Source organism: Phyllostomus discolor, chromosome 14 (assembly GCF_004126475.2).
Source record: "Phyllostomus discolor isolate MPI-MPIP mPhyDis1 chromosome 14, mPhyDis1.pri.v3, whole genome shotgun sequence".
Lineage (NCBI taxonomy): Eukaryota > Metazoa > Chordata > Mammalia > Chiroptera > Phyllostomidae > Phyllostomus > Phyllostomus discolor.
In genome coordinates, this window is record NC_040916.2 from 46,492,199 (window position 1) to 46,515,265 (window position 23,067).

Genomic DNA, 23,067 nt, shown 5'->3' on the forward strand with positions numbered 1-23,067 from the left:
TGGATTCTGACAGAAAATGGGAAAAGAACATTTTGAATGAGATAAAGACCAGGAAAACTAGTACTTTGTTAGTTCTCTGTTTTTTAACCCAGCAGAGCTCCACTCCCAAAGATTTTAGCACAGATGAGGCTTCGTGATTGACATAATATTAGAGCTTGTGAATAATATGTTTTATTTTCTCTTTTTAATTCCTCTGTAATAAAGAGCTCATTTCTCAAAGCCAAGCAACAGTATAATACTGCAACTATATTCTGAACCCACTAGCATTAATCCTTGATAAAGAAGGATATTCTTATAGAATAGAGCAGGGGTACTTGGGTCATTATTACTGAGCCAGTCAGAAACATTCTCTGACCTTTCAGTGTCTCAGTCTCTGGTCCTATAAAAGAAAGATAATGAGGCTTTTTGTCTTTAAAGAAGATAGATCCTCAGATTATAAAAACTACTATTCTTTTTTGATGAACCACAATCAGTGAACACTGCCACATTTCATGGATTTTCGGTTTAAAAAGAAATAGACTGAACCAATGTGTCAGTACTTGATTTTCTATATTCTCTGGCATTTATCAACCTTTTAAGGAACTAAAAAGCAATTAAAATTATTTCCCTGTCCAAACATGTGTCAGGAGCTTTTAAAATGATATATTTAAATAATGATACTGTTAAATAAAAGAACTTATATAGAAATGAGAGCCTCTTCATTTCAGAATATCAAACCTGATTTTAGAATTTAGCATTTGAATCTACTTACAATCTTTCTAATGATGGACTAAGAGAGGCTAATTCTTTTAGGTTTGTTCAGGCTTTTAAGTACTTTTCCTTATGGTATACTGACTTTCACCAAGAGTGAGTAAGACAGCCATCATTGAATTTAAGATCTAATTTCATTCAGACTGAGAAAGAAGTTTTTCTGTTACCATGAGTGCAGTTTCAGCCATTTTCCCAAGGCTGTTTAGAAGCATTTTCCTTTTTGGGCTTGCCTCTATATTTGTTTTGCTTGATCAAACATTACTTTTAAATGATTAATATTTTTCCTTTATTCTCAAAGAAGCTAATAAATATGTAGTCCCCCTTTGAGTGCACTGACTATAGAAAGGTGATGGAATCACACAAATGCATCCCACCACCTGGGTTGAGGTTCCCCACAGACCACACACAGATGGGCAAAAACAGAATCAGACATAAGGGAGGGTTTGTCCAGAGAATTCCTTGAAGAACACTCATTAAAAAGGCTAGTATCTCCTGTGAAAGATAGAGGTTCTATGAAGTTTGTGGTTATAGTGCTCATGACGGTTTTATCTTAAAATTCAAAGATTAAAATAACTGTATAAAACCCTAAATAGAAGGGGGAAAAGATAAATCTTCACTCTTTACTAAGAAGCTGCCACATCAAGTTTGCTAATTGATCCCAAGAAAGAGTGAGTTTTAGGAGAAATCCCAGATCACAGAAGTGAACCAGGTTTACAGTTGCTTTCCCATTACCTGTCATTTCTACTTCCCTCTCACCCCACCTCTAGGATGGCAGCAAATGAGGAGTTAAATAGAATTCGACTCCACCATCATTGAGACCTGCACATAAAGGAATGAATAGCCATCAAGATTTAGGTTCCAAATTATATTTCACTGAAGGACCCTACAGAATCTCCTCAAAATTCAGAAAACCAATACTTGCTTCTATTGACAAAGGAGGAGACCAAAATGCCAAAAGCCACTGAATCATTTAATAGTCTCCAGAAACATACTGTGAACCAAAGTTTCATCTAGTCTGAAATGTAAGGATGGGAATCGCTGTCAACCAAGGATAAAATCCAGTTCCTTACAATAAAACAGCACAGAGATTTGCAAACTATTGCCAGGATTGAGAGTCACTGACAATCAGGTATAAAATTCAGTTTTTTACAATATAACAGCACGGAGATTTGCAAATGATCACCAAGGTTGAGAAAACCCTGACAGACATAATGGGCTAGAATGACCAATTACCTAAATGCACTTCCAGGAGAAGCAGAGTCAAGTGTTTCAGTGTCATAATCATTAGTGACTTGGACTGAGCAGGATGATTATATCTACAAAAACAGATTACACCAGCTCTTTTTTTCCAGGGGCATCAATATGTTAATGAGAAAAGAAAGAGTAAACTTCATTTAGATGTAACACCCCTAAAAATAATATTTGAAAGATTTCAAGTTCTCTTATAAACAATTTAATGAAACACATTTTTAAAGTACCACCCAAAATTGTTTACTAAGGAGGCAATCCCTTATCTATAGGAAAATCATCTTAAGACCCAAGAATACAAATGCAATTATTTTCCCCACCAGCATTTTTAGAGAAGAAACTAAAAGCAATTCTTTATACCCCTCTCATTGTCCTAGAACTGCTTCAAGCAGGGCTATTAAGCAACTCCCCATGGATTGTCACATCCCAGGGGAAAAAAGAATTAGTTCTCATTAGTTTATGTCAAAGTTTCTCTTTGACCCCAACCTAGAAGTTGGGGTCATATTTTATAAAGTAAGTGGCTCAGAGTAATAAAACCATAATTAAGTTTGTAATAAACCCGTAATTAATTAAAATTCTGAACATTAAATTCTTTGTTTTGTTGTTTAATTTTAACAATTAAAAATTAGAGATTCTGCCAAATATTCTATCCTTTCATGTTAGGTGGGGCCAGTACCCTGTCAGTAGGCAAGGTCTGTAAACCTCATGCCAAATAGGTATGTGAGCAAACAGAGAGATAACCATTTGTGGAGACAGAGGTGGAGCTGGGCTTGGTTAGGGATGAATCAGACCATCTCACAGAGTGGGTGTCTCCTTCCCAAGTAGGTCTTCAGGGCACAATTAAAACCACTATAAAAGGCCCAGCTACTAACTTCCCAGTACAGTTGCCAGTGGTGTCACCGAGCACTTGACTTCTCCCTCTGGTGAAGTGGGTAAGTTCTATTCAGTGGGATCATATTATTCTGTATGAGTATCCATGTTCTAGTTGTTGTAGATGTTGGTGAGAGGGGGCACCAGGGACCTACTGTGCCAGAAGATATCAGTATCTTACAGGGATGTCTAATTCCATGCCATTTTCTTATTATTGGAGCTATTGCCCAAATAGAGACATGGCCCTTCTCCCAAGCCTCTGAACTCTATAAGTGTGTTCACCAGTCAGGGGTTGGAAGTTGGTTATGTGTGACTCTGATGGGGTTCATCATTCTAAAAACTGCCATCTCAAAAGTTTTCCAACACTTGGTTCTCTCTCTTTTTTTTTAATCCTCACCTGAGGATATGTTTATTGGTTTGAGAGAGAAAGAAAGGGTAAGAGAGAGAGAAAAACATTGATGGTTGCCTGCAGTACGTGCCCCAACCAGGGATTGAACTGGAAACCTTTTAGTGTACAGAATGATGCGCCAACCAACTGAGCAACCCGACCAGGGCCCCTCAGTTCTCTTTGTCTATTGGTTTTACCCAATATGGGCCATCTTCATGTAGTTATGGCATCTGTGGTATTGGAGTTGAGAAGTAATTAATGAAGCCCAGCCAGTGAAACTTTCCATGTATTATTTTAATATTGATTTCCTTTTGGCTAAGTCTCCCCCCTTTTTTTAAATAATGCCAAGATTCAAATGGTTTGAGTTTAACGAAAGTGAACCATAAGACCAATATTACTCAGTGTCGTCCAGGTTCAGTTTGACCCATTAACTCTGGAAGTACCTCTCAGAAGTTTTCAATAATTGAATATCTGTAACATATCTTAGTTAAGGCAGATAACATGCACTCTCCGTTTTCTTCAGTGGTATATCTGAACATTATTGTACAATGCCACCTTTGACTAGGAAGAAGTAATGCTTAATCTGAGAACAGGTAAACTATGAATTAGGTTCTTAGATCTCTTATGGGTTATAATGTTGCGAAATAATCCACATTCCCCTTTTAATGTTCTAGTTACCACCAAATGTTTTGCTGCCACAATTATGTGTATGTGGTTTCTATCCACTTTAAGATACTTTCAAATCTTCCTTCACCTTTTTGGCTTTCACCTATTCTCTGTTCAATTGTAGAGGAAGATGCAATGAGAAGCAACATATCAAATTTAAATTCCTATATTATTCTCTACACTATCCGATCTGAAATATGTTAGGAAGCAGAAAGAGAGAGAAGGGAATGAGATGGATAATCCAGATTGGGTAAACAATCTAAAAGCTGCTGACAGGACAGTCTAAAGATAACTCCCTGGCTCTAAGTTTCTGAAGATCTCTCTTCCATTTTCTAAGTACAATATTCAAAGATAAAATGCTCTGAAAGACTGGGCTAAAGATAACTACTGCTGTTAAGTCGAATTATTTAGGCATCTGTCCAAAACAGTATGGCTAAAACCTCCCCAAGATCAGAAACACAGTTTGGATTCTTAATCCTATTTTATTGTTTTAGGTTTACTTGAATTTAAGGGGAAAAATGTCTCCACTTCTGAGAAGCATCTTTGATATCACTGAAGTTTTCAATCAATATGCCTCACATGATCGTGATGGGGCAGCACTATGCAAGAAAGACCTGAAGAATCTCCTTGAAAGGGAATTTGGAGCTGTCCTTCAGGTAAGAAATAAGAAGAAAAGGAAATTTCTCTATTGATTTGAGGCTATGAATTTTTTTCTCAGGAGTGACCAAAACAAGGAATGGTGACTTTATATTCATTTACCCCGTGTCAGCTCTATACTACATCCTTCATTCATTTCTGAGCTGGAAGGCACTTAACTGTCATTGCAGTCTGGGTACTAAAGAAGTTACAAACAACTATTTCTGTACTTGATGGCAATGTCGATGTGAATGAACTGGTTGTCATGGGAAGTTATTAGCAAAGATGTCAGATCAAACTACACTTGGAAGGAACTTAAAATTATTTCCAAATTTCAATAATCAAACTCATACTGTTCACTAGTAAAATTGTGTTACCATAAATGTTTTGTTCTGTTTCAAACATGGAATAAAAATCAAATCAGAAGAACTAGCTATTTCAGACAGAAATGGCTGCTGCAAATCTTCATAAATTTCTATTGTAGTTTTCTCTTGAGGATGAGTTCATTATTCACCCAGCTAAAGAGAACTTGTGATCTTCTAGTCAGCATTAAATTACAAGATGCAAAAATTTCCAGCAAATATGTTATAAAATGAGGTATTCACATTTTAAATAGGGACAATAAAACTCTACCACACACACTGGGACTTTTCTAATTGCTCTTAATGTCTTTTGAAGTGTCAGCATGTCATAAAATATACATTGTGTGTGAAAGTTTACTACTAGTAAATGGTCTATTGTAAAAATTTTTGTTTTCATCTTTTTTCAGAGACCACATGATCCTGAAACGGTAGATCTGGTCCTAGAACTTCTGGATCGCGACTGTAACGGGCTTATAGATTTCAATGAGTTCCTCCTGTTCATTTTCAAGGTGGCTCAAGCTTGTTATTATGCCCTCGCGGAGGCCTCAGGGCTAGTGGAGAAGGGAGACAAGTGTGAGGGAAAGGGGAACCCATTACAAGATCGCAGGCAAGAAGACCAAAGGAGGTTTGAGCCCCGGGAAAGACAGTTGGAAGAAGAACGCAGGCAGAAGAGGCAACAACAAGAGAGGGAGTTCACCGAAGAAGTGGAGCAGAGGGAGAAGGAAGAGAGACATGAACAAGGGCTGCAAAGGCAAGAATGGGAAGAGCGCCTTGAGGAGGAAGAGCCGCTGCACAGGTGCAAGAGACTGGTGCCTGAGGAGTTTCCTGTCCAAGAGAGGAGGCGAGAAAGGCAGGAGCAGCGAAAGCGCCAGGAAGAAGAGCAACTACCCCGGCGGGAAGGGCAGGAGCTGAGGAGGGAGCACCTGGAGAAAGAAGAGCAGCTTCAAAGGCAGAGGCGTGAGCGCCGGGAGCTTTTGGAGCTGGAGAGACGCCAGCAGCAGCTCAGGCGTGAGCAGGAACCATGCTTGGAACAGAAGCTGAGGCGCCAGCAGGAGCTGAGGCGGGAACAAGAAGAAAGGCGAGAACAGGAGCCGGTCTTGGAGCAGCTGAAGCGCGAACAGGAGGAGAGGCACCAGCAGGAGCTGAGGCGCAAGCAAGAGCTGAGGCGCGAGCAGGAGCCGCTCTTGGAGCAGATGAGGCGTGAGCAGCAGCTGGCTGAGGAAGAGGTACAACAGGAAGAGGCCAGTGAGCAGGACGAGAGCCACACTTTGAGGTGGCAGCGGCAGCTGGAAAGCGAGGCCGACGCCCGACAAAGCAAAGTCTACTCGAGGCCCCGCAGGCAGGAGCCGCAGAGGCGCCACCAGGAGCAAGAGGAAGAGGAGAGGCGGCTCCAGGAGCGCGAGCTGGGACTGGGAGAGCGAGAAGAGGATGCCCAGTGGCCCAGGCGTACCCCCCGAGAGGAGCGCGAGAGGCAGCTGCGCCAGGAGGAAGAAGAGCAGCTCCGGAACCTCAAGTGGCAGTGGCAGGCTGAGCAAGAAAGTGAGAGGCGCCGCCAGAGGCTGTCGGCCAGGCCCCCATTGCAAGAGCGGGAGCAGCTGAAGGCGGAGCAACGCCAGGAGCCTGGACAACTGCTCCAAGAGGAGGAGCTGCGCAGACAACGACTCAGGAGGGAGCAGGAGCTGCAGTTCCGCGAGGAGGAGCAGCTCCAGGAGGAGTACCTCCAAGAGGATCAGGAGAGGGAGCGGGGCCAGCAGCTACGCCGCGACCAAAAATCGAGGTGGCCACTAGAGGAGGAAAGCCAGAGACGCCGCCTCACTCAATACACCAAGCCAGCTGAACGCAAACAGCTGCAGGGGGAGGAAGAGCGGCAGCAACGGGAGAAGAGGTTTCAGGAACGGGAGCGACAGTATCGGGAGGAAGAGCAGCTGCTAAAGGAGGAAAGAGAGGAGCAACGCCTTCAGGAAGAAGACAGAAAATTCCGTGAGGAGGAACAGCTCCTTCAGGAAAGGGGAGAACAGCTGCGTCGCCAAGAGCGTGACAGAAAATTCCGTGAGGAAGAACAGCTCCTTCAGGAAAGGGGAGAACAGCAGCTGCGTCGCCAGGAACGCGACAGAAAATTCCGTGAGGAAGAACAGCTTCTAGACGAAAGGGCAGAACAGCTGAGTCGCCGGGAACGCGAGAGAAAAGTCCGTGAGGAGGAACAGCTCCTTCAGGAAAGGGGAGAACAGCAGCTGCGTCGCCAAGAGTGCGACAGAAACTTCCGTGAGGAGGAACAGCTCCTTCAGGAAAGGGGAGGACAGCAGCTGCGTCGCCAGGAACGCGACAGAAAATTCCGTGAGGAAGAACAGCTCCTTCAGGAAAGGGGAGAACAGCAGCTGCGTCGCCAGGAACGCGACAGAAAATTCCGTGAGGAAGAACAGCTCCTTCAGGAAAGGGGAGAACAGCAGCTGCGTCGCCAGGAACGTGACAGAAAATTCCGTGAGGAGGAACAGCTCCTTCAGGAAAGGGGAGAACAGCAGCTGCGTCGCCAAGAGCGCGACAGAAAATTCCGTGAGGAGGAACACCTCCTTCAGGAAAGGGGAGAACAGCTGCGTCGCCAAGAGCGCGACAGATATCTACGCGAGGAGCAACAGCTCCTTCAGGAAAGGGGAGAACAGCTGCGTCGCCAGGAACGTGACAGAAAATTCCGTGAGGAAGAACAGCTTCTAGAGGAAAGGGGAGAACAGCTGCGTCGCCAGGAACGTGACAGAAAATTCCGTGAGGAAGAACAGCTCCTTCAGGAAAGGGGAGAACAGCTGCGTCGCCAAGAGCGTGACAGAAAATTCCGTGAGGAGGAACAGCTCCTTCAGGAAAGGGAAGAACAGCTGCGTCGCCAGGAACGCAACAGAAAATTCCGTGAGGGAGAACAGCTCCTTCAGGAAAGGGGAGAACAGCTGCGTCGCCAGGAACGCGACAGAAAATTCCGTGAGGAAGAACAGCTTCTAGAGGAAAGGGGAGAACAGCAGCTGCGTCGCCAAGAACGCGAGAGAAAAGTCCGTGAGGAGGAACAGCTCCTTCAGGAAAGGGGAGAACAGCTGCGTCGCCAAGAGCGTGACAGAAAATTCCGTGAGGAACAGCTCCTTCAGGAAAGGGGAGAACAGCTGCGTCGCCAGGAACGCGACAGAAAATTCCGTGAGGAAGAACAGCTCCTTCAGGAAAGGGGAGAACAGCTGCGTCGTCAGGAACCTGACAGAAAATTCCGTGAGGAAGAACAGCTTCTAGAGGAAAGGGGAGAACAGCAGCTGCGTCGCCAAGAACGCGAGAGAAAAGTCCGTGAGGAGGAACAGCTCCTTCAGGAAAGGGGAGAACAGCTGCGTCGCCAAGAGCGTGACAGAAAATTCCGTGAGGAGGAAGAGCTCCTTCAGGAAAGGGGAGAACAGCTGCGTCGCCAGGAACGCGACAGAAAATTCCGTGAGGAAGAACAGCTTCTAGAGGAAAGGGGAGAACAGCTGCGTCGCCAAGAGCGCGACAGATATCTACGGGAGGAGGAACAGCTCCTTCGGGAAAGGGGAGAACAGCAGCTGCGTCGCCAAGAGCGCGACAGATATCTACGCGAGGAGGGACAGCAACTGCGCCGCCAGGAACGAGAGCAGCAGCTTCGCCAGGAGCACGACAGAGAATCCGGTGAGGAGGAACAGCTTCTCCAAAAAAGGGAAGAACAACTGCGCCGCCAGGAACGTGACAGAAAATTCCGTGAGGAGGAACAGCTTCTCCGGGAACGAGAAGACCAGCAACTACGTCGCCAAGAGAGCGACAGAAAGCTCCGAGAGGAGGTACAGCAACTGCGCCGCCAGGAACGGGAGCAACAGCAAGAAAGAGAATATCAGAAGGAGGAACAGTTTCTCCAAGAAAGAGAAGAACAGTTGCGCCGCCAGGAACGCGACAGGAAATTTCGTGAGGAGGAACAGTTCCTCCAGGAAAGGGAAGAACAGCAGCGGCGTCGCCAAGAGCGCGACAGGTATCTACCAGAGGAGGAACAGCAGCTGCGCCGCCAGGAACGCGAGCAACAGCTGGTCCAGGAACGCGAAGAACAGCAGCTGCGTCGCCGAGAAGAGCAGCAGCAGCAGCGGGAGGAACGAGAACTGGGGCGCCGGCAGGTGCTAAAACAGCAGTACCGAGAAGAGGAGCCATTTGCTCGGGAGAAGAGACGCCTTCAGGAACAGAAGCCGCGGCAAGAAGAGCAGAGACGCCGCCAAGAGCCGGAAAGGAAACTCCGGGAAGAGAAGCTCCGCCGCCAGCTTGAGGAGGTGCAGAGGCGTGGCCAAGTCCGGGAGGAAAAAGAAAAGGGCCGTCAGCAGATGCTGGAATCTGGCAAGGGTCAGTTTGCCAGTGCCCCTGTGCGCTCCAGCCCTCTCTATGAGTACATCCAAGAGCAGAGATCCCAGCACCTCCCTTAAGAAATGCCGTATTCCAACACTTGGCCAAAGCTTTAGCAAAGGGAAATGGGAAGCACTGGGTACCAAATGACTGAAATGATTTTGGTTGTGGGAAAACTCAGATGTTAGAATATGTCTTTAATCCAAAATCTTAAACTATACTCATTCCATGTACTTTGTACTTCTACCTTTTATTCTCCCTCAAGTAGTTCTTTACTGCAGGATATCTTTGGTGCAGATGTGGTGACCATTTTAAAAAACAAATCATTTAATTTGTTTAAGGAGTTTTGTTTGGGGACATGTTAATTTATTGCTTTCAAAAGTAAAAAGAATAATATAATAATGTGATATTCAAAAGACTTGGGTCCGTGTTTTTTTTTAGTGGTTGATATATCTTGTAGAGAATTTAGTTAATTTTAGTGTTAAAGTTGACATATCTTCTTGGGCCTAGATTACATTAATATTTATCTCCAAATAGTCTCTCATCTTTTGTGGCATAATTAGCACAGATTCTGCAAGGGGACTGAATATTTACAACTTTTGAATAGTGTAAGGAAACTGACTTCTACAGAAAAACTCCCTGTGAAATCAGCCCATAACTGGAAGGAATATCTGTTAAGAATAAGGTTTAGCTTTAAGATTTAGAATTTGAATTGGAATTTTTTACACTCAACTTCATAAACATTTAAAATCTCATAGAGCAAAAGTAAGGTGTTTCTCAAACAACTCCAGAGCTCAAATTTTAAAACTGTCTGCCATAGTCTATAGTGTTCAGTTCTCTTCCTCTGGTCTTTGGTGAATTTCAGAATATTGCTGCCTTAGTTAATTTTAGCTGAGAGGGAACCTGTTCAGGATTCTGTAAACCTCTGTCTTGCTCTAGGACCAATAAGAGATCACAGAGAGCATTTTCGGGAGGGAAAGGGAAAAATTTATAAACAGAAGACCCATCAGCCTATAATCCTTTGAGGCCTATTGATACTATGTTGAAGACATTCTTGTTGAAGTAATTGCACTGTATAAAAAATTAATAATAAATTTTTGGCAAATAATTATTTTTGTCTGTTTTAATTATGCATCAAATCATAACTCAGTATCTACTGGTCTAGGAACTGGAAAAAAAAGTCCTCATTGCTTAAGGGTATTTGGTTACAATTATCTGTGTTCTAAATATGAAAAAGGAAAGAAACCAAACACCTCTGTTTTTCCTCAACCATTTTTCCCTGTTAGGGTGAACCCTATATTATTTTTATTTCCATCCCCAAGCTAGAATTCTTTATCTGTGTTTATATTCTTGACTTCACAGCTTTCTGTGTCCTTTTTTGCTATGACTCACAGGTCATGACAAATAATGGTGCTTCCAGTGCCTGCTAATATTTCCTTCCAAGAATATATAGCAGCTTCTTTGTCTCTAATGTCTAGTGAACCAATAGTAGAAAATAGTCTGAAAGTTCAGCTCAGCATTATAAGAATTATAGATGAACTGTTGGTTTAAGCAACGCAGTCCATCAGGTGACCCAGTCAGAAGGAGTTTAATAGTAATGCCAAAAATAACATGTATTATCTAATGATCCAAACACCCCGTGCCACCTGCTGGAGTCTATATTTAGTATTCACACCTTGGTACTAGGAATAAGTCCAAGAAGGCCCTGATGCAGAATAGTGTCATTTCTAAATTGTGAGCATCATGGATGAGAAGACATCCTAAGTTATAGACACTAACATTTTGGTGTGTTGTGGAGGCAGGAAAACTAAATTCCTGAGTATCATTCTGATAGAGCAATACAGCATTTTTCTGCAAGAATCACCAGCCTCTCCCTTGTTTTAACATAAATAGCAGACACCCACAAAAGACAAAACCTGGGAATCCCCTGACACACTACCACGGATATCACCTCTTTCAAATAATTTCTAACTACAAAACTATTTTTCTCTTAAGATAAGTGTATGCTTTTCCTTACTTAAGGGTTTTTACAGGAACCATGGAAGAGCCCCACTGACTTTCTCCAGGATCATTTCAATAGGAACTCATTTCAGAACCTCTTTAAAAATGTCAGCCCCAGGGTGCTCCTGAAATATATACTCATCATCTAAGTTACAGTTCAACAATAAAAATTACTGCAAAAACAATCAAAGCCCTCAGACTTATAGCACTTTACAAAATAAAGAGCCATTTCCAAAGAAGAAAGTATTGTTTCATGACAGTTATAATATGTTGTTAAATAAAAGTGTGTCAGCCAGTCCATGCCCTATGGGTCCTCTTTTAGCATGCTGACAGGAGAATATGCTGGCAGGCTAACAGTTGTGCTCCACCTAGACAGTGTACATTCATGGGCAGAAGCTTGAGGCTGTTAGGCAATTGACTGCTTAAGTATAAACTTGGAGGGAGCTCTATTAACATTACCTTAGTTGCCGCTAAAGAATGAGGTTGAAGATTTAAAATGCTCTGTGATGGTAAAGCTGGTATCTATGTATTATGGGCTGGATTATGTCCTCCCTAAAAGTTCATATGTGGAAGTTTTAACTCTTAGCACCTTAGAATATAGTAGAATATAGAAGATATTGTATTTAAATAAGTAATTGTACTTAAGTGAGATCATTAGATGGGGACTAATTCAAAATGAATGGTGTCCTTGTAAGTAGAGAAAGTTTGGGCTCACATGATGAAGGAAAGATGATGTGAAGACACAGGAAGAAGATGGCCATCTATAAGCAAGGACAGAGGCCTGGAACAGATCCTGCCCTCATAACCTTCAGAAAAAAAACAACCCTACCAACACCTTGATCTTAGACTTCTGGCCTCCAGAATTCTGAGAAAATAAATTTCTATTGGTTAAGCCACTCAGTCTGGGGCTATTACAATAGTACTAGCAAACTAATATACCATGTAAGGTGTGGTTATGTTGCTAGGGAAATCTATCTGTATTGTAATGATCTTTATCCTTTGACATTATATAAGCCTGTCCTGGTTGCTCAAAGACCCTCTTTTTTAATTAAATCTGTCATAGTTTCTATGGTGCAGTGGAAAGAATGCTACAATGAATAAGAAGCTTGGGGCAATATGCATACACTGGTGAAGTAGTCATTCTAGCCTGTTCTTTCACTTTACTATCTGTGTCCTTGTGCAAGCCACTTAAGCTTTCTGGGCTTCCATTGTTTTATATTTCAAACTATGAGACTAGAATAGCTATCACCCAAGATTATTCACAGGACTGAAAAATAATTACTTTAATTCTAACATTCAGTTTATCCAAATAAAATTCTCAAAGCAGCTCAAATAATCCTTCATCCCAACTCTACCTTTAGCTAACAGAAAATAGGGGAGAAAATTAACTGATAAAGGTAGTCATCAGAGCCTTGTTCCAGCTTCAAAGATCTTCCTTTTCTATCCAATCATACCTGAATTTCCCTCCATCTGTCTCCCAAATGCCTGTCCAGAGTGTCTTTCTATCATCTCAGATGTATTCACTGAAGGAAAAGACCCCTACCTACCTTATTTTCTGTGACCCTAATACTATAGAAGATCATTGACCCAATGTATAAACTTCACATATGCATTTAATTACTCCCATTCTTTTCTGAGAAGAAAACAAATTCCTGGAAGTTTGTTCCACTCAAACTGAAAGTCCATGGCCACTTGTTAAGCATGAATCCATCTTCTGCACTAATTACGCATTGCTAATATTTTCATTCAGTTATAGTAATTACATTTGTTTAGCAAGTATACTGGAACTGTAATCTTCTGATGATTATAATCTATATAATATGTAATGAACACATGTTTCTCTTGTTAGTAAAGAGCTGACAGTCACATGCAATAATCTGAAATACAACAAAAATAGATTTCTGAATAGGTGATTATTTGCTGAACCCTCAGGACATCCATGACAGGCATTCAAATTAAAAAACATTTTAAAATCTGATTTCTTTTTGTTATTACTCTGCCTTTGTAAAAAGAAAATTGTGTTGTATTTTCTGCAAGATAAAGTCTAAGGTCTTCAGTTTGGAATTTAAGGCTCTCCACATTCTGATGGCAATTCCTCTTGTAAACTCTAGTCAACATGACAAGGAGTTATTGTTATTTTAAAGAGGGGGATAATTAACTAAATTGATAGTTCACAGGGATCACTCTGGCTGTAATGGGAAGGATGGGTTGGAGACGGTCACGATGGAAACAGAGAGAACATTAGGAAGATATTACAATGATCCCCGGGAAAGAAGATGATAGCCTGAACTAGGATAATGGACAGGGATAAAGAAAATGGACACATACAAAATATCTTGAGAATTAGAATTGGTAGGAGCTGGTGCTATATTGAAAAGATGATGAAGAGGAGATAAAGATGATATTAGATTTCTAGCTGGAGAAACTGGGTGTATAGTGAGACAGAAGCATAAGGGAACCTCAGGTTTGTAGTGAGGGGGAAATGACAAGTTCAGTCTACTTACATTGAATTGGAGATGTATTTGAGGTTTCCAGAAAACATTACCTAGTTGGCAGCTGGTCTTGTGAGTCTAGAGCTCAGGTGAGAAGTTTGGATTTGATATACAAAGGGGAGTATCAGTCTACCAGTAATAATAGAAGCAATAAGAGTAGATAAGATTATTCAGGACATGGAGAGAAGAAGAAGAAAAACTGGGCTAAGACAGAACACTGAGAAACAGCAACATTTAAAGGAAATGCAAAAGAGAAATACTAAAAAGGAGAATTTTAAAAAGCAGTCAGAGTGATAGGAAGAAAACCAGGAATACGCGGTATCACAAAAAGTAGGCAAGAACATGCTGCAAGAAAAAGAAAGCGGTTATCAAATATTTCAGAAAAGCCAAGCAAGTTAATTACCAAAAATGCCTGGTGATTTGGTGATATGGTGGTCAGCAATGATCTCATATATCTCAATGGATTTGATTTAAGAATTCAAGGAAAGCAGAAATATAAGATAAGGCTTTCAAGAATACTAACTATGAAGTTGAGGAGAAGAGGATTTGATAAAACGGGAGAGACAGAGAAAGAGAGATTTTAAGGAATCAGCTCACATGATAATGGAGGCTGGCAAGTCCAAAATCTGCAGGGTGGGCCAGCAATCTAGAGGCTCAAGGAAGAGCCAATGTTGCAATTCAAGTCTGAAGATCATCTGCTGGCAAATTTCCTCTTGTTCAGGGAAGGTCATTCTTTGTTCTATTAAGAACTTTTTCAACTGACTGCATGAGGCCCAACCACATTAAGGAGGATAATCTGCTTTACTCAAAGATTGCCAGTTTATATGAAAATCTCATCCAAAAACACCCTCATGAAAGCATCCAGAATAATGTTTGACCACGTATCTGGCCACTATAGCTCTGTCAAGTTGGCACATAAAATTAACTGTTACAGAATCTGAGGAAGAGAGGAAAACTAGTGAGTACAAGCAGGGACTAAGATACATAGGTATGTCAACTTGGGGTTCAAATGAGAAAGAAAATCCAACATCTTGGGAATCAGTGAATGGGAGAGACGTAAGGAGAGGTGGCCGGGGACAGAGACTGTGAAGACTGAATTTATTGTTCCAGGGGCAGGGTGGTTCCAAGTGGTAATAAGTTCCAAGGTAACATATAATAAAATAATACATCTCTATAAAATAGTTAGACCTATTTTTTCCTACCATTGTTCTAGAAGTTTAAAATACTGATTGGACCACCAAATATATTTGTGGCCAGTGTAGAATAGAACAGATTCATGAGTTATTAAAGCTTGAAGAGTATTCTGAATATTAGCAGGGAGACAGCCTAATGTACACAAAGAACTCAGATTTGGAGTCCTCATGAAAACCTAGGTTTTCAACCTAGGCCTAGTTTAGAAACTTGCCTAAGACTTAGCTGTCTAATGTAAAAAGGTACATAAATCTTCAAGATTATATTTCTTTGACTGTAAAATTAGGATAATAGTTCCTACCTTGCAGGATTGTTATGAAAAGTAGAAATAATGTGTGCAAAATATAAGCTGAGGACTCAATAAATGAATATTATTATTTTCTAGTGCATACCTTTCAGTTTTCATGAGGGTATTCAATCTATAGGGATAAAAGATCCAAAGTTACAGAGCCAGAGAGAGGGCTGGAATCAGACCAGTTCTTGTAATTCCAGGTCAGGACTCTTTCATCTGAGAACACTTCTTTCAATTTCTTTCACTGAAAAAATATTTATTGAGTACCTACTATGTTCCAAGTACTGTGCTGGGTTGGCTACATAAATGATTAAGTCACACATGGTCCTGGCCTTCTCAGAGCAGAGTGCACTATAAGCCAAATGTTTTTGCTAACTGTTTTTACTTTTCACTTGATTTAATTAACAGCAATTCTGGAATTTCTAGACAATATTGCTCCTCTTTTCCCATCTCCAAATAAGGAAGTTAAACAGAATAGCTTCTAATGTGCCTAAGGTCTAGTCACTACTGAAGTTCAGAACTGAACTTATATGGCCTTTCTCACTTGTTTATTTAACAGTTATTTCTTGGTTATCTGCTCACAGTGTAAGAAAATAATGTAACATGAGCATAAATACACTGTACATGTTGATTATAAAAGGGCCTCAATACACTATAAAAAAATGCATGCACAACACATAAAAACATTTTTCTAGCCCTGGCTGGCATAGCTCAGTGGATTGAGTGCGGGCTGTGAACCAAAGCATCACAGTTTCGATTCCCCGTCAGGGCACATGCCTTGGTTGCAGGCCACGGGCCCCAGCAACCACACACTGATGTTTCTCTCTCTCTCTTTCTCCCTCCCTTCCCTCTCTAAAAATAAATAAATAAAATCTTAAAAAACACACACATTTTTCTACTTAAACACAAATGATGCACTACCTATAACAAACAAGAAACCATTTCATTTATCAAATTCTGCCAGTCATGAGGGCTCAGAGGGATCATATGAAGGGGCATATGACTCTAAAAGTACAACCATGGGGTGCACAAAGATTTAGCTACAAGATATTCATCACACCACACACACCATGAGATATAATAATAAAAAACTGTAAACAATTAAAATATCCAAGAAAGGAATGATTAAATATACTGTGGTACATTCATACAATAGAATGCTATGCACATATCAATATATGGTATAGAAAAATCTTTACTGAGCTGGAAAGTTGTTCATTATAAAATAGAAAACAAATTTCAAATGGCATGGACTGAATAATTTCAGTTTTGTCAAAACAATTTAAGAGAAACTTATAAAAAATATGTATAGATGAAAATGTGTTAAACACTAGTGGGTTTTGAACCCAGTTTGTCTAATTATAACTTAAGTGGTTATTTTTTTCTACTATATTCTTTTTATAAGAGATACTCACAAAAAAGAATATATAATTCAAAGTCTCTCACTTTAGGTAATTAAAATGTACTTAGGAAGATAAGTTTTACACACAAAAAAGGTTACTAAGTAAGAACAGTTGACATTGCTAATATCTCCTCTAAATATTCTATAATTAAAATGTCTAACATTAAAAATTATTTATTAAAGTAATTTCAGAACATAAATGATAACATATCAAATAGTAAAGTTTATGATAAATTTTTATTATTTTTAAGTACATTTTATTGATTATGTTTTTACAATTGTCCCACTTTTGATTCCCTTTATCCCCTTCCACCCAAACCCCCATTCCCTCCAACATTCCCACCCCCTTAGTTCATGTCCATGGCTCATAGATATAAGTTCTTCAGCTCCTCCATTTTCTATACCATTTTTAACCTACCCCTGTCTATTTTGTACCTACCAATTATGCTTCTTATTCCCTATACCCTTTCTCCCATTCTCCTCCTTCCCCCTCCCTGCTAATAAGACTCCATGTGATCTCCATTTCTCTGATTCTGTTCCTGTTCTAGTTACTTGTTTAGTTTGTTTTTGCTTTTTTTTTTCAGATTCACCTGTTGATAGTCATGAGTTTGTTGTCATTTTACTGTTCATATTTTTGATCATCTTCTTTTTCTTAGATAAGTCCCTTTAACATTTCATATAATAAGGGCTTGGTGATGATGAACTCCTTTAACTTGACCTTAACTGGGAAAAACTTTATCTGCCCTTCCATTCTAAATGATAACTTTGCTAGACAGAGTTATCTTGGGTGTAGGTCCTTGCCTTTCATGACTTGAAATACTTCTTTCCAGCCCCTTCTTGCCTGTAAGGTTTCTTCTGAGAAATCATCTGACAGTCTTATGGGAACTCCTTTGTAGGTAACTGTCTCCTTTTCTCTGGCTGCTTTTAAGATTCTCTCCTTATCTTTGATCTTTGGTAATTTAATTATGATGTGCCTTGTTGTGTTCCTCTTTGGGTCCAAGTTGTTTGGGATTCTCTGAGCTTTCTGGAGTTGTATGTCTATTTCCTTCACCAGATTGGGGAAGTTCTTCTTCATTATTTGTTCAGATAAGTTTTCGACTTCTTGCTCTTGTTCTTCTCCTGGCACCCCTATGATCTGGATGTTGGAACAAAGTTGTCCTGGAGGTTCCTAAGCTTCTCCTCATTTTTTTGAATTGTTGTTTCTTCATCCTGTTCTGGTTGAATGTTTATTTCTTCCTCCTGGTCCAAACCATTGATTTGAGTTCTGGTGTCCTTCCCTTCACTATTGGTTCCTTCTATGTTTTGCTTTATTTCACTTTGTATAGCTTTCATTTCTTCCTTTATTTTGTGGCCATACGCAATCATGTCTTTGAGCATATTGATTACCAGTGTTTTGAACTCTGCAGCTAATAGGTTGGCTATCTCCTCATTGCTTAGTTCTTTTTCTGGAGTTTTGATCTGTTCTTTCATTTGGGCCATATTTCTTTGTTTCAGTGCACCTGTTATGTTGTAAGAGGCAGAGCCTTAGGTATTCACCAGGGCAGAGCAACCCATTTCACTGCATTGTGGCACTATATGTGGGGGAAGGGTTAGAGAGGGAACAATACCACTTGCTTGACTCTCACCCCACTTTCAGTCAGTTTCCCCACTTCTCACAAGTGAATTAATTGCACCCTTGTAGGGGTTGCTCTAGTGCTGATTCCTGGGTGGGTGGACTTGTGTATGTTCTAGGACCCCATGGGCCCCTCCAACAGACTCTCCTGTGAGATTGACAGCTTCTTAGCTGCCACAACCCCCACAAGTTTTTACAGCCAGAGGTTTTGAGGCTTTATCCTGGTTCTGGAACCCTGGGTTTTGTCATCTGTCTTGCTCCCCAGTTGTCCCTGCCTCACCCACCGAGTCCACCAACTGCCACCTTGCCCTGCATCCTCTCCACCTCAGCTGGTCATCTCCACCCCTACTACTAGTCTGGATGAATATTTCTTCTTTAACTCCTTGGTTGTCGGGCTTCCATACAGTTCAATTTTCTGGCAGTTCTGGTTGTTTTTGTTTTTAATTTGGCTGTTATCCTTCTTTGGTTGTGCGAGGAAGTGAAGCATATCTACTTACAGCTCCATCTTTGTCAGAAGTTCAGTATAAGACTAGCTTATGATAAATTATTAAATAACCATTTTATATATGGTTTTCTGGTAGCTTCTGTGCCTCCATTGTTTCTTTTCCCTTACGTTTCTATCCATTGTTTTGGTTTAGTGGTGTTCTATAATTTTTTCCTTCATTTTCTCTTTTTTTAATGCTTTGTGTCTCAGTTCTGGATTTTTGTTTTGTGGTTGCCATTAGGTTTGTGCAGGAAAGTTTCATATATACAATAGTCCTTTTTCTTTTGACTGCACCTTATCTCCACTCCACTCCACTCATCTGTGCAATTTCAGTCCATTCCTCCCTCCCTTTTTATACAATTATCCAATTTCATGCTGTGCACTTATTTCCAAATTGCAGTAGCTATTGTCTAGGCTTTTACCTCCTTTAACCCTTATGTTATGTTCCAGTGTTTAATATCTTATTCTGAACAAGCATTACAGTTTCCTATTCTGTCTGTCTGTTAATCATCTTATTCACAGTTTTGTATCTGTTTTTCTTTCAGATAGAAGAACATTTTAAAGCATTTCTTGTAATGCAGGTCTTGCAGTAATAAATTCTCAGCTTGTGTTTGTCTGGAAAAGCCTTTATTTCTCCTTCATATCGAAAGGATAACTTTGCTGGATATATTACTCTTGGCTGTTATTTTGCTCTTTCAATGTTTTAAATATTTGCTTCTACTCTCTCCTATCTTTCAGGATTTCTACTGAAAAATTTGAGGATAATATAACGGTATTTCCTTTATAAGTTACCATCTTCTTTTCCCTGGCTTCCTTGAGAATTCTTTCTTTCTTGACAATTATAGCAAGGGATTTAAATACCCCTTCAACAACAATAGGTAGATCATCCAAACAGAAAATCAATAAGGAAATATCAACCTTAAATGACACTAATTCAAATGAACATAATCAACATTACAAAGCTTTGTACTCCAGAACCAGAAGATACAGTCCTCTCTAGGGCATGCACATGCACTAGAATATTCTCACAGATAGATCATATATTAAGGCAAAAAACCCTAGCCTTGACAAATTTAAGAAGGCTGAAATCATACCAAACATATTTTCCAACCACAACACTTTGAAACTAGAAATCAGCTGCAAAAAGAAAGATGGAAAACCACAGATATGTGGAGATTAAACAACATGGTACTGAACACCAACTTGGTCAAAGAAGGAATAAAAGAAGAGACCAAAATATACCTAGAGACAAATGATAATGAGAACACATATAAAAGTTTAGGGGATGTAGCAAAAGCAGTAATAAGACAGAAGTTTACAGCATGATAGGCCCACCTCAAAAAAAATATCTAAAATATTCACCTTAAAGAACTGGGAAAAGAAGAAATAAAGCCCCAAATCAGTAGAAAGAGAAGAAATAATAAAAAATTAGAGCAGAAGTAAATGAAATAGAAAACAAAAACAATTTAAAAATTAATGCAGCAAGAGCTGGTTCTTTGAAAAAATACATAAAAGTGGCAAATCTCTGGCCAGATTCACTAAGCAAGAAGAGAAAAGACTCAAATAAACAAAATCAGAAATGAAAGAAAACTTTCAATGAACACCACAAAAATGACTATAAAAAATATAACTATGAAAGGCAACATGCTACCAAATTTGATAATCTAGAAAAACTGGATATGTTTTTAGAAATATATAACCTTCCTACACAAAATCAGGAAGAACTGGCAAATATAAATAGATCAATTAACAGTAGGAAAGTGAAACCTCCCCCCAAAACAAAAATTTAGGATCAGATGGCTTCACTAGTGAATACTACCAAAGATTCAAAGATTTAATACCTACCCTTCTCAAATTCTTCAAAAAAAAAAAAATGAAGAAAATGCAATACTTCCTAACTCATTTTATGAGGCCAACATTACCCAGATACTAAAACCTGGCAAAGGCCAACACAAATAAAGAGTATTAAAGACTAAGCCCTGGCTGGCATAGCTCAGTGGATTGAGTGCGGGCTGCAAACCACAGTGTCACAGGTTCAATTCCCAGTCAGGGCACATGCCTGGGTTGCAGGCCATGGCCCCCAGCAACCACACATTGTTTCTCTCTCTCTCTCTCTCTCTCTCTCTCTCTCTCTCTCCCTCTCTTCCCTCTCTAAAAATAAATAAATAAAATCTTTTTAAAAATTTAAAAGAAAGAATATTGAAGACTAATATTTCTTATAAATATAGATTCAAAAATCCTAAACCTAATACTAGCAAATCAAATACAATAATACATTGAAAAGATAATATGCTACAATCAAGCAGGCTACATTCCAGTGTTGCAAGGATGGTTCAACCTATGTAAATCAACTGATGTGATACACCACATTAATAAAATTAAGGATAAAACCATATGATCACATCAATAGATGCAGAAAAAGCATTTGACAAGATACAATATCCATTTATGATTAAAACACTCAATAAAATGGGTATAGAAGAAAAGTGCCTCAGTATATAAAGTCAATATATGACAAACCCTCAGCTAATATTATACTCAGTGGTGAGACACTGAAAGCTTTTCCACTAAGATCAAGAATAAGACAAGGATGCCCACTCTCACCTTTCTTATTCAACATAGTATTGGAAGTCCTAGCTACAGCAATGAGACAAGAAGAAGAAATAAAAGGCATCGAAATTGGGAAGGAGGAAGTAAAACTGTCATTGTTCACAGATGACATGATATTGTATATAGAAAACCCTAAACACTCCATATGTCTGGGTATCTACCAAAAAAATTGAAAACATGTATTCTTAAAGATGTATGTACCCCCATGTTCATTGCAGCATTGTTCATTGTAGCCAAGACATGGAAACAGCCTAAGTCTCCTTTGACAATTGACTGGATAAAGAGAGGTACATATATGTAGTGGAATACTACTCAGCCATAAGAGAGGATGAAATATTAACATTTGTGACACCATGGATAGATGTTGAGAATATCATACTAAACAAAATAAATCAGATGGAAAAGGACAAGAGCCATATGACTTTACTCATGTGTGGGATATAAAACAGAAAGCAACAAATGAATAAACAAAACGAACTTATAGACAAAGACAACGGGGTGAAGATTACCAAAGGGAAGAGGAATGCAGGAAGGATGAAGGAGGCAAAGGTGGTCAAATATATGGTGATGGAGGGATGGAGGAAGCTAGACTATGAATTGCATTGTGTGATGAGCACACAGTGTGATTACAGTGGTGAGAACACAATGCAATTACAGATGAAGTATTATAGAATTGTATACTTGAAACTTATGTAATGTTATTATCCAGTTACCCAAAATAAATTTAATTTTAAAATAACCAAGTGTTCTGCCTCACATATTTTTAACCCTAGTCTCATTTCTCAGAGAAAAAAACTCTCTTTAAAAATTTTTTTCTTTTGCTAGTAACCTTTGGTAGTAAAATTTATCAATTTTAAGTGATACTCTACTCTGACAAGAGAGGATTTAAATCATGTTTCTTCTTTTTCCATTCTCAATGTTATGTTTAATATTTCCATTATTCTAATCTGTTACCTTTCTAATTCTAAAATTAATAAAGAAAACCTCAGCTAAAATTGGAGTTAGAAAAGCATGTAGAAGGAGCTCTCATACCCTACCACTATTGTCAAACAGGAAGAGGCTACCTTGTATCTTCAACTGGAATGTGTGTCTTACTTTACCATCCTGTCAAAAAGAAGGAAAATTTTCTTCTTGCCTAGCAACAAGCCCAGCCAATGGCAAACACCACAGCTCAGCCAATTGAAAGCTGTTGTCACTTTGAACTCTTACTTTCCCCCAATGAATTTTCATTTTTCTTTTGCTAATGACTTCCTTGCCCCCACCTTTATTTTCAACAGCCTCCCATTTTGTATAACGACTCAGAGTATCTTTCTGCTTCTTGAATGAGATGCAGCCCAATTCACAAATCGTTTAATAAACCCAGTTATGTCTTTACATTTACTCTGAAGTATATTTATATTAAGTATATTAAATAAGTATAATTAACCTAATATACTTATTTTTTTGTTTTCCATCAACTTTTGATAGTGTCAGTTGCACTTTTACATTTCCAATCACAACCAGATAAACCACGCTTTTTACATGGATGGATTCTAACACTTGGAAACCAGTGAATGTCTATATTGTTATGTTGAGCACACAAACGTGGAAGCAAGATTGCCTGAGAGTGAAAACTGAGTTTACCACTTATTGGCTTTGTATATTTTGTCAACTTGGTTTTGTTTGTTTGTTTGACTTTTAATTCTTTTTTTTATTTCAGGGTTGTTT

At 39.7% G+C, this 23,067-nt stretch overlaps 1 protein-coding gene and 1 long non-coding RNA gene across 2 annotated transcripts; one reads left to right on the plus strand and one right to left on the minus strand.

The window, feature by feature from the left end:
* Window positions 1-3,684: 3,684 nt before the first annotated feature.
* TCHH (trichohyalin) lies at window positions 3,685-10,373 on the plus strand. Its single transcript, XM_036015327.1, has 2 exons — window positions 3,685-4,578; window positions 5,328-10,373. Exons 1-2 carry the CDS (start codon window positions 4,441-4,443, stop codon window positions 9,354-9,356), a joined length of 4,167 nt encoding a protein of 1,388 aa, XP_035871220.1. The 5' UTR covers window positions 3,685-4,440; the 3' UTR covers window positions 9,357-10,373.
* LOC118498144 lies at window positions 9,887-22,051 on the minus strand. Its single transcript, XR_004900664.1, has 3 exons — window positions 21,991-22,051; window positions 11,697-11,698; window positions 9,887-9,900 (listed from the first exon to the last, which is right to left on the minus strand). It is a non-coding gene; the product is annotated as an uncharacterized LOC118498144 (long non-coding RNA).
* Between the last annotated feature and the right edge of the window lie 1,016 nt (window positions 22,052-23,067).

Bases quoted from the DNA above. Each gene is read 5' to 3' on its own strand.
- TCHH (XM_036015327.1), top strand. From the start codon at position 4,441: ATGTCTCCACTTCTGAGAAGCATCTTTGATATCACTGAAGTTTTCAAT. The intron at 4,579-5,327 runs GTAAGAAATAAG...ATCTTTTTTCAG, and splicing joins AATTTGGAGCTGTCCTTCAG to AGACCACATGATCCTGAAAC.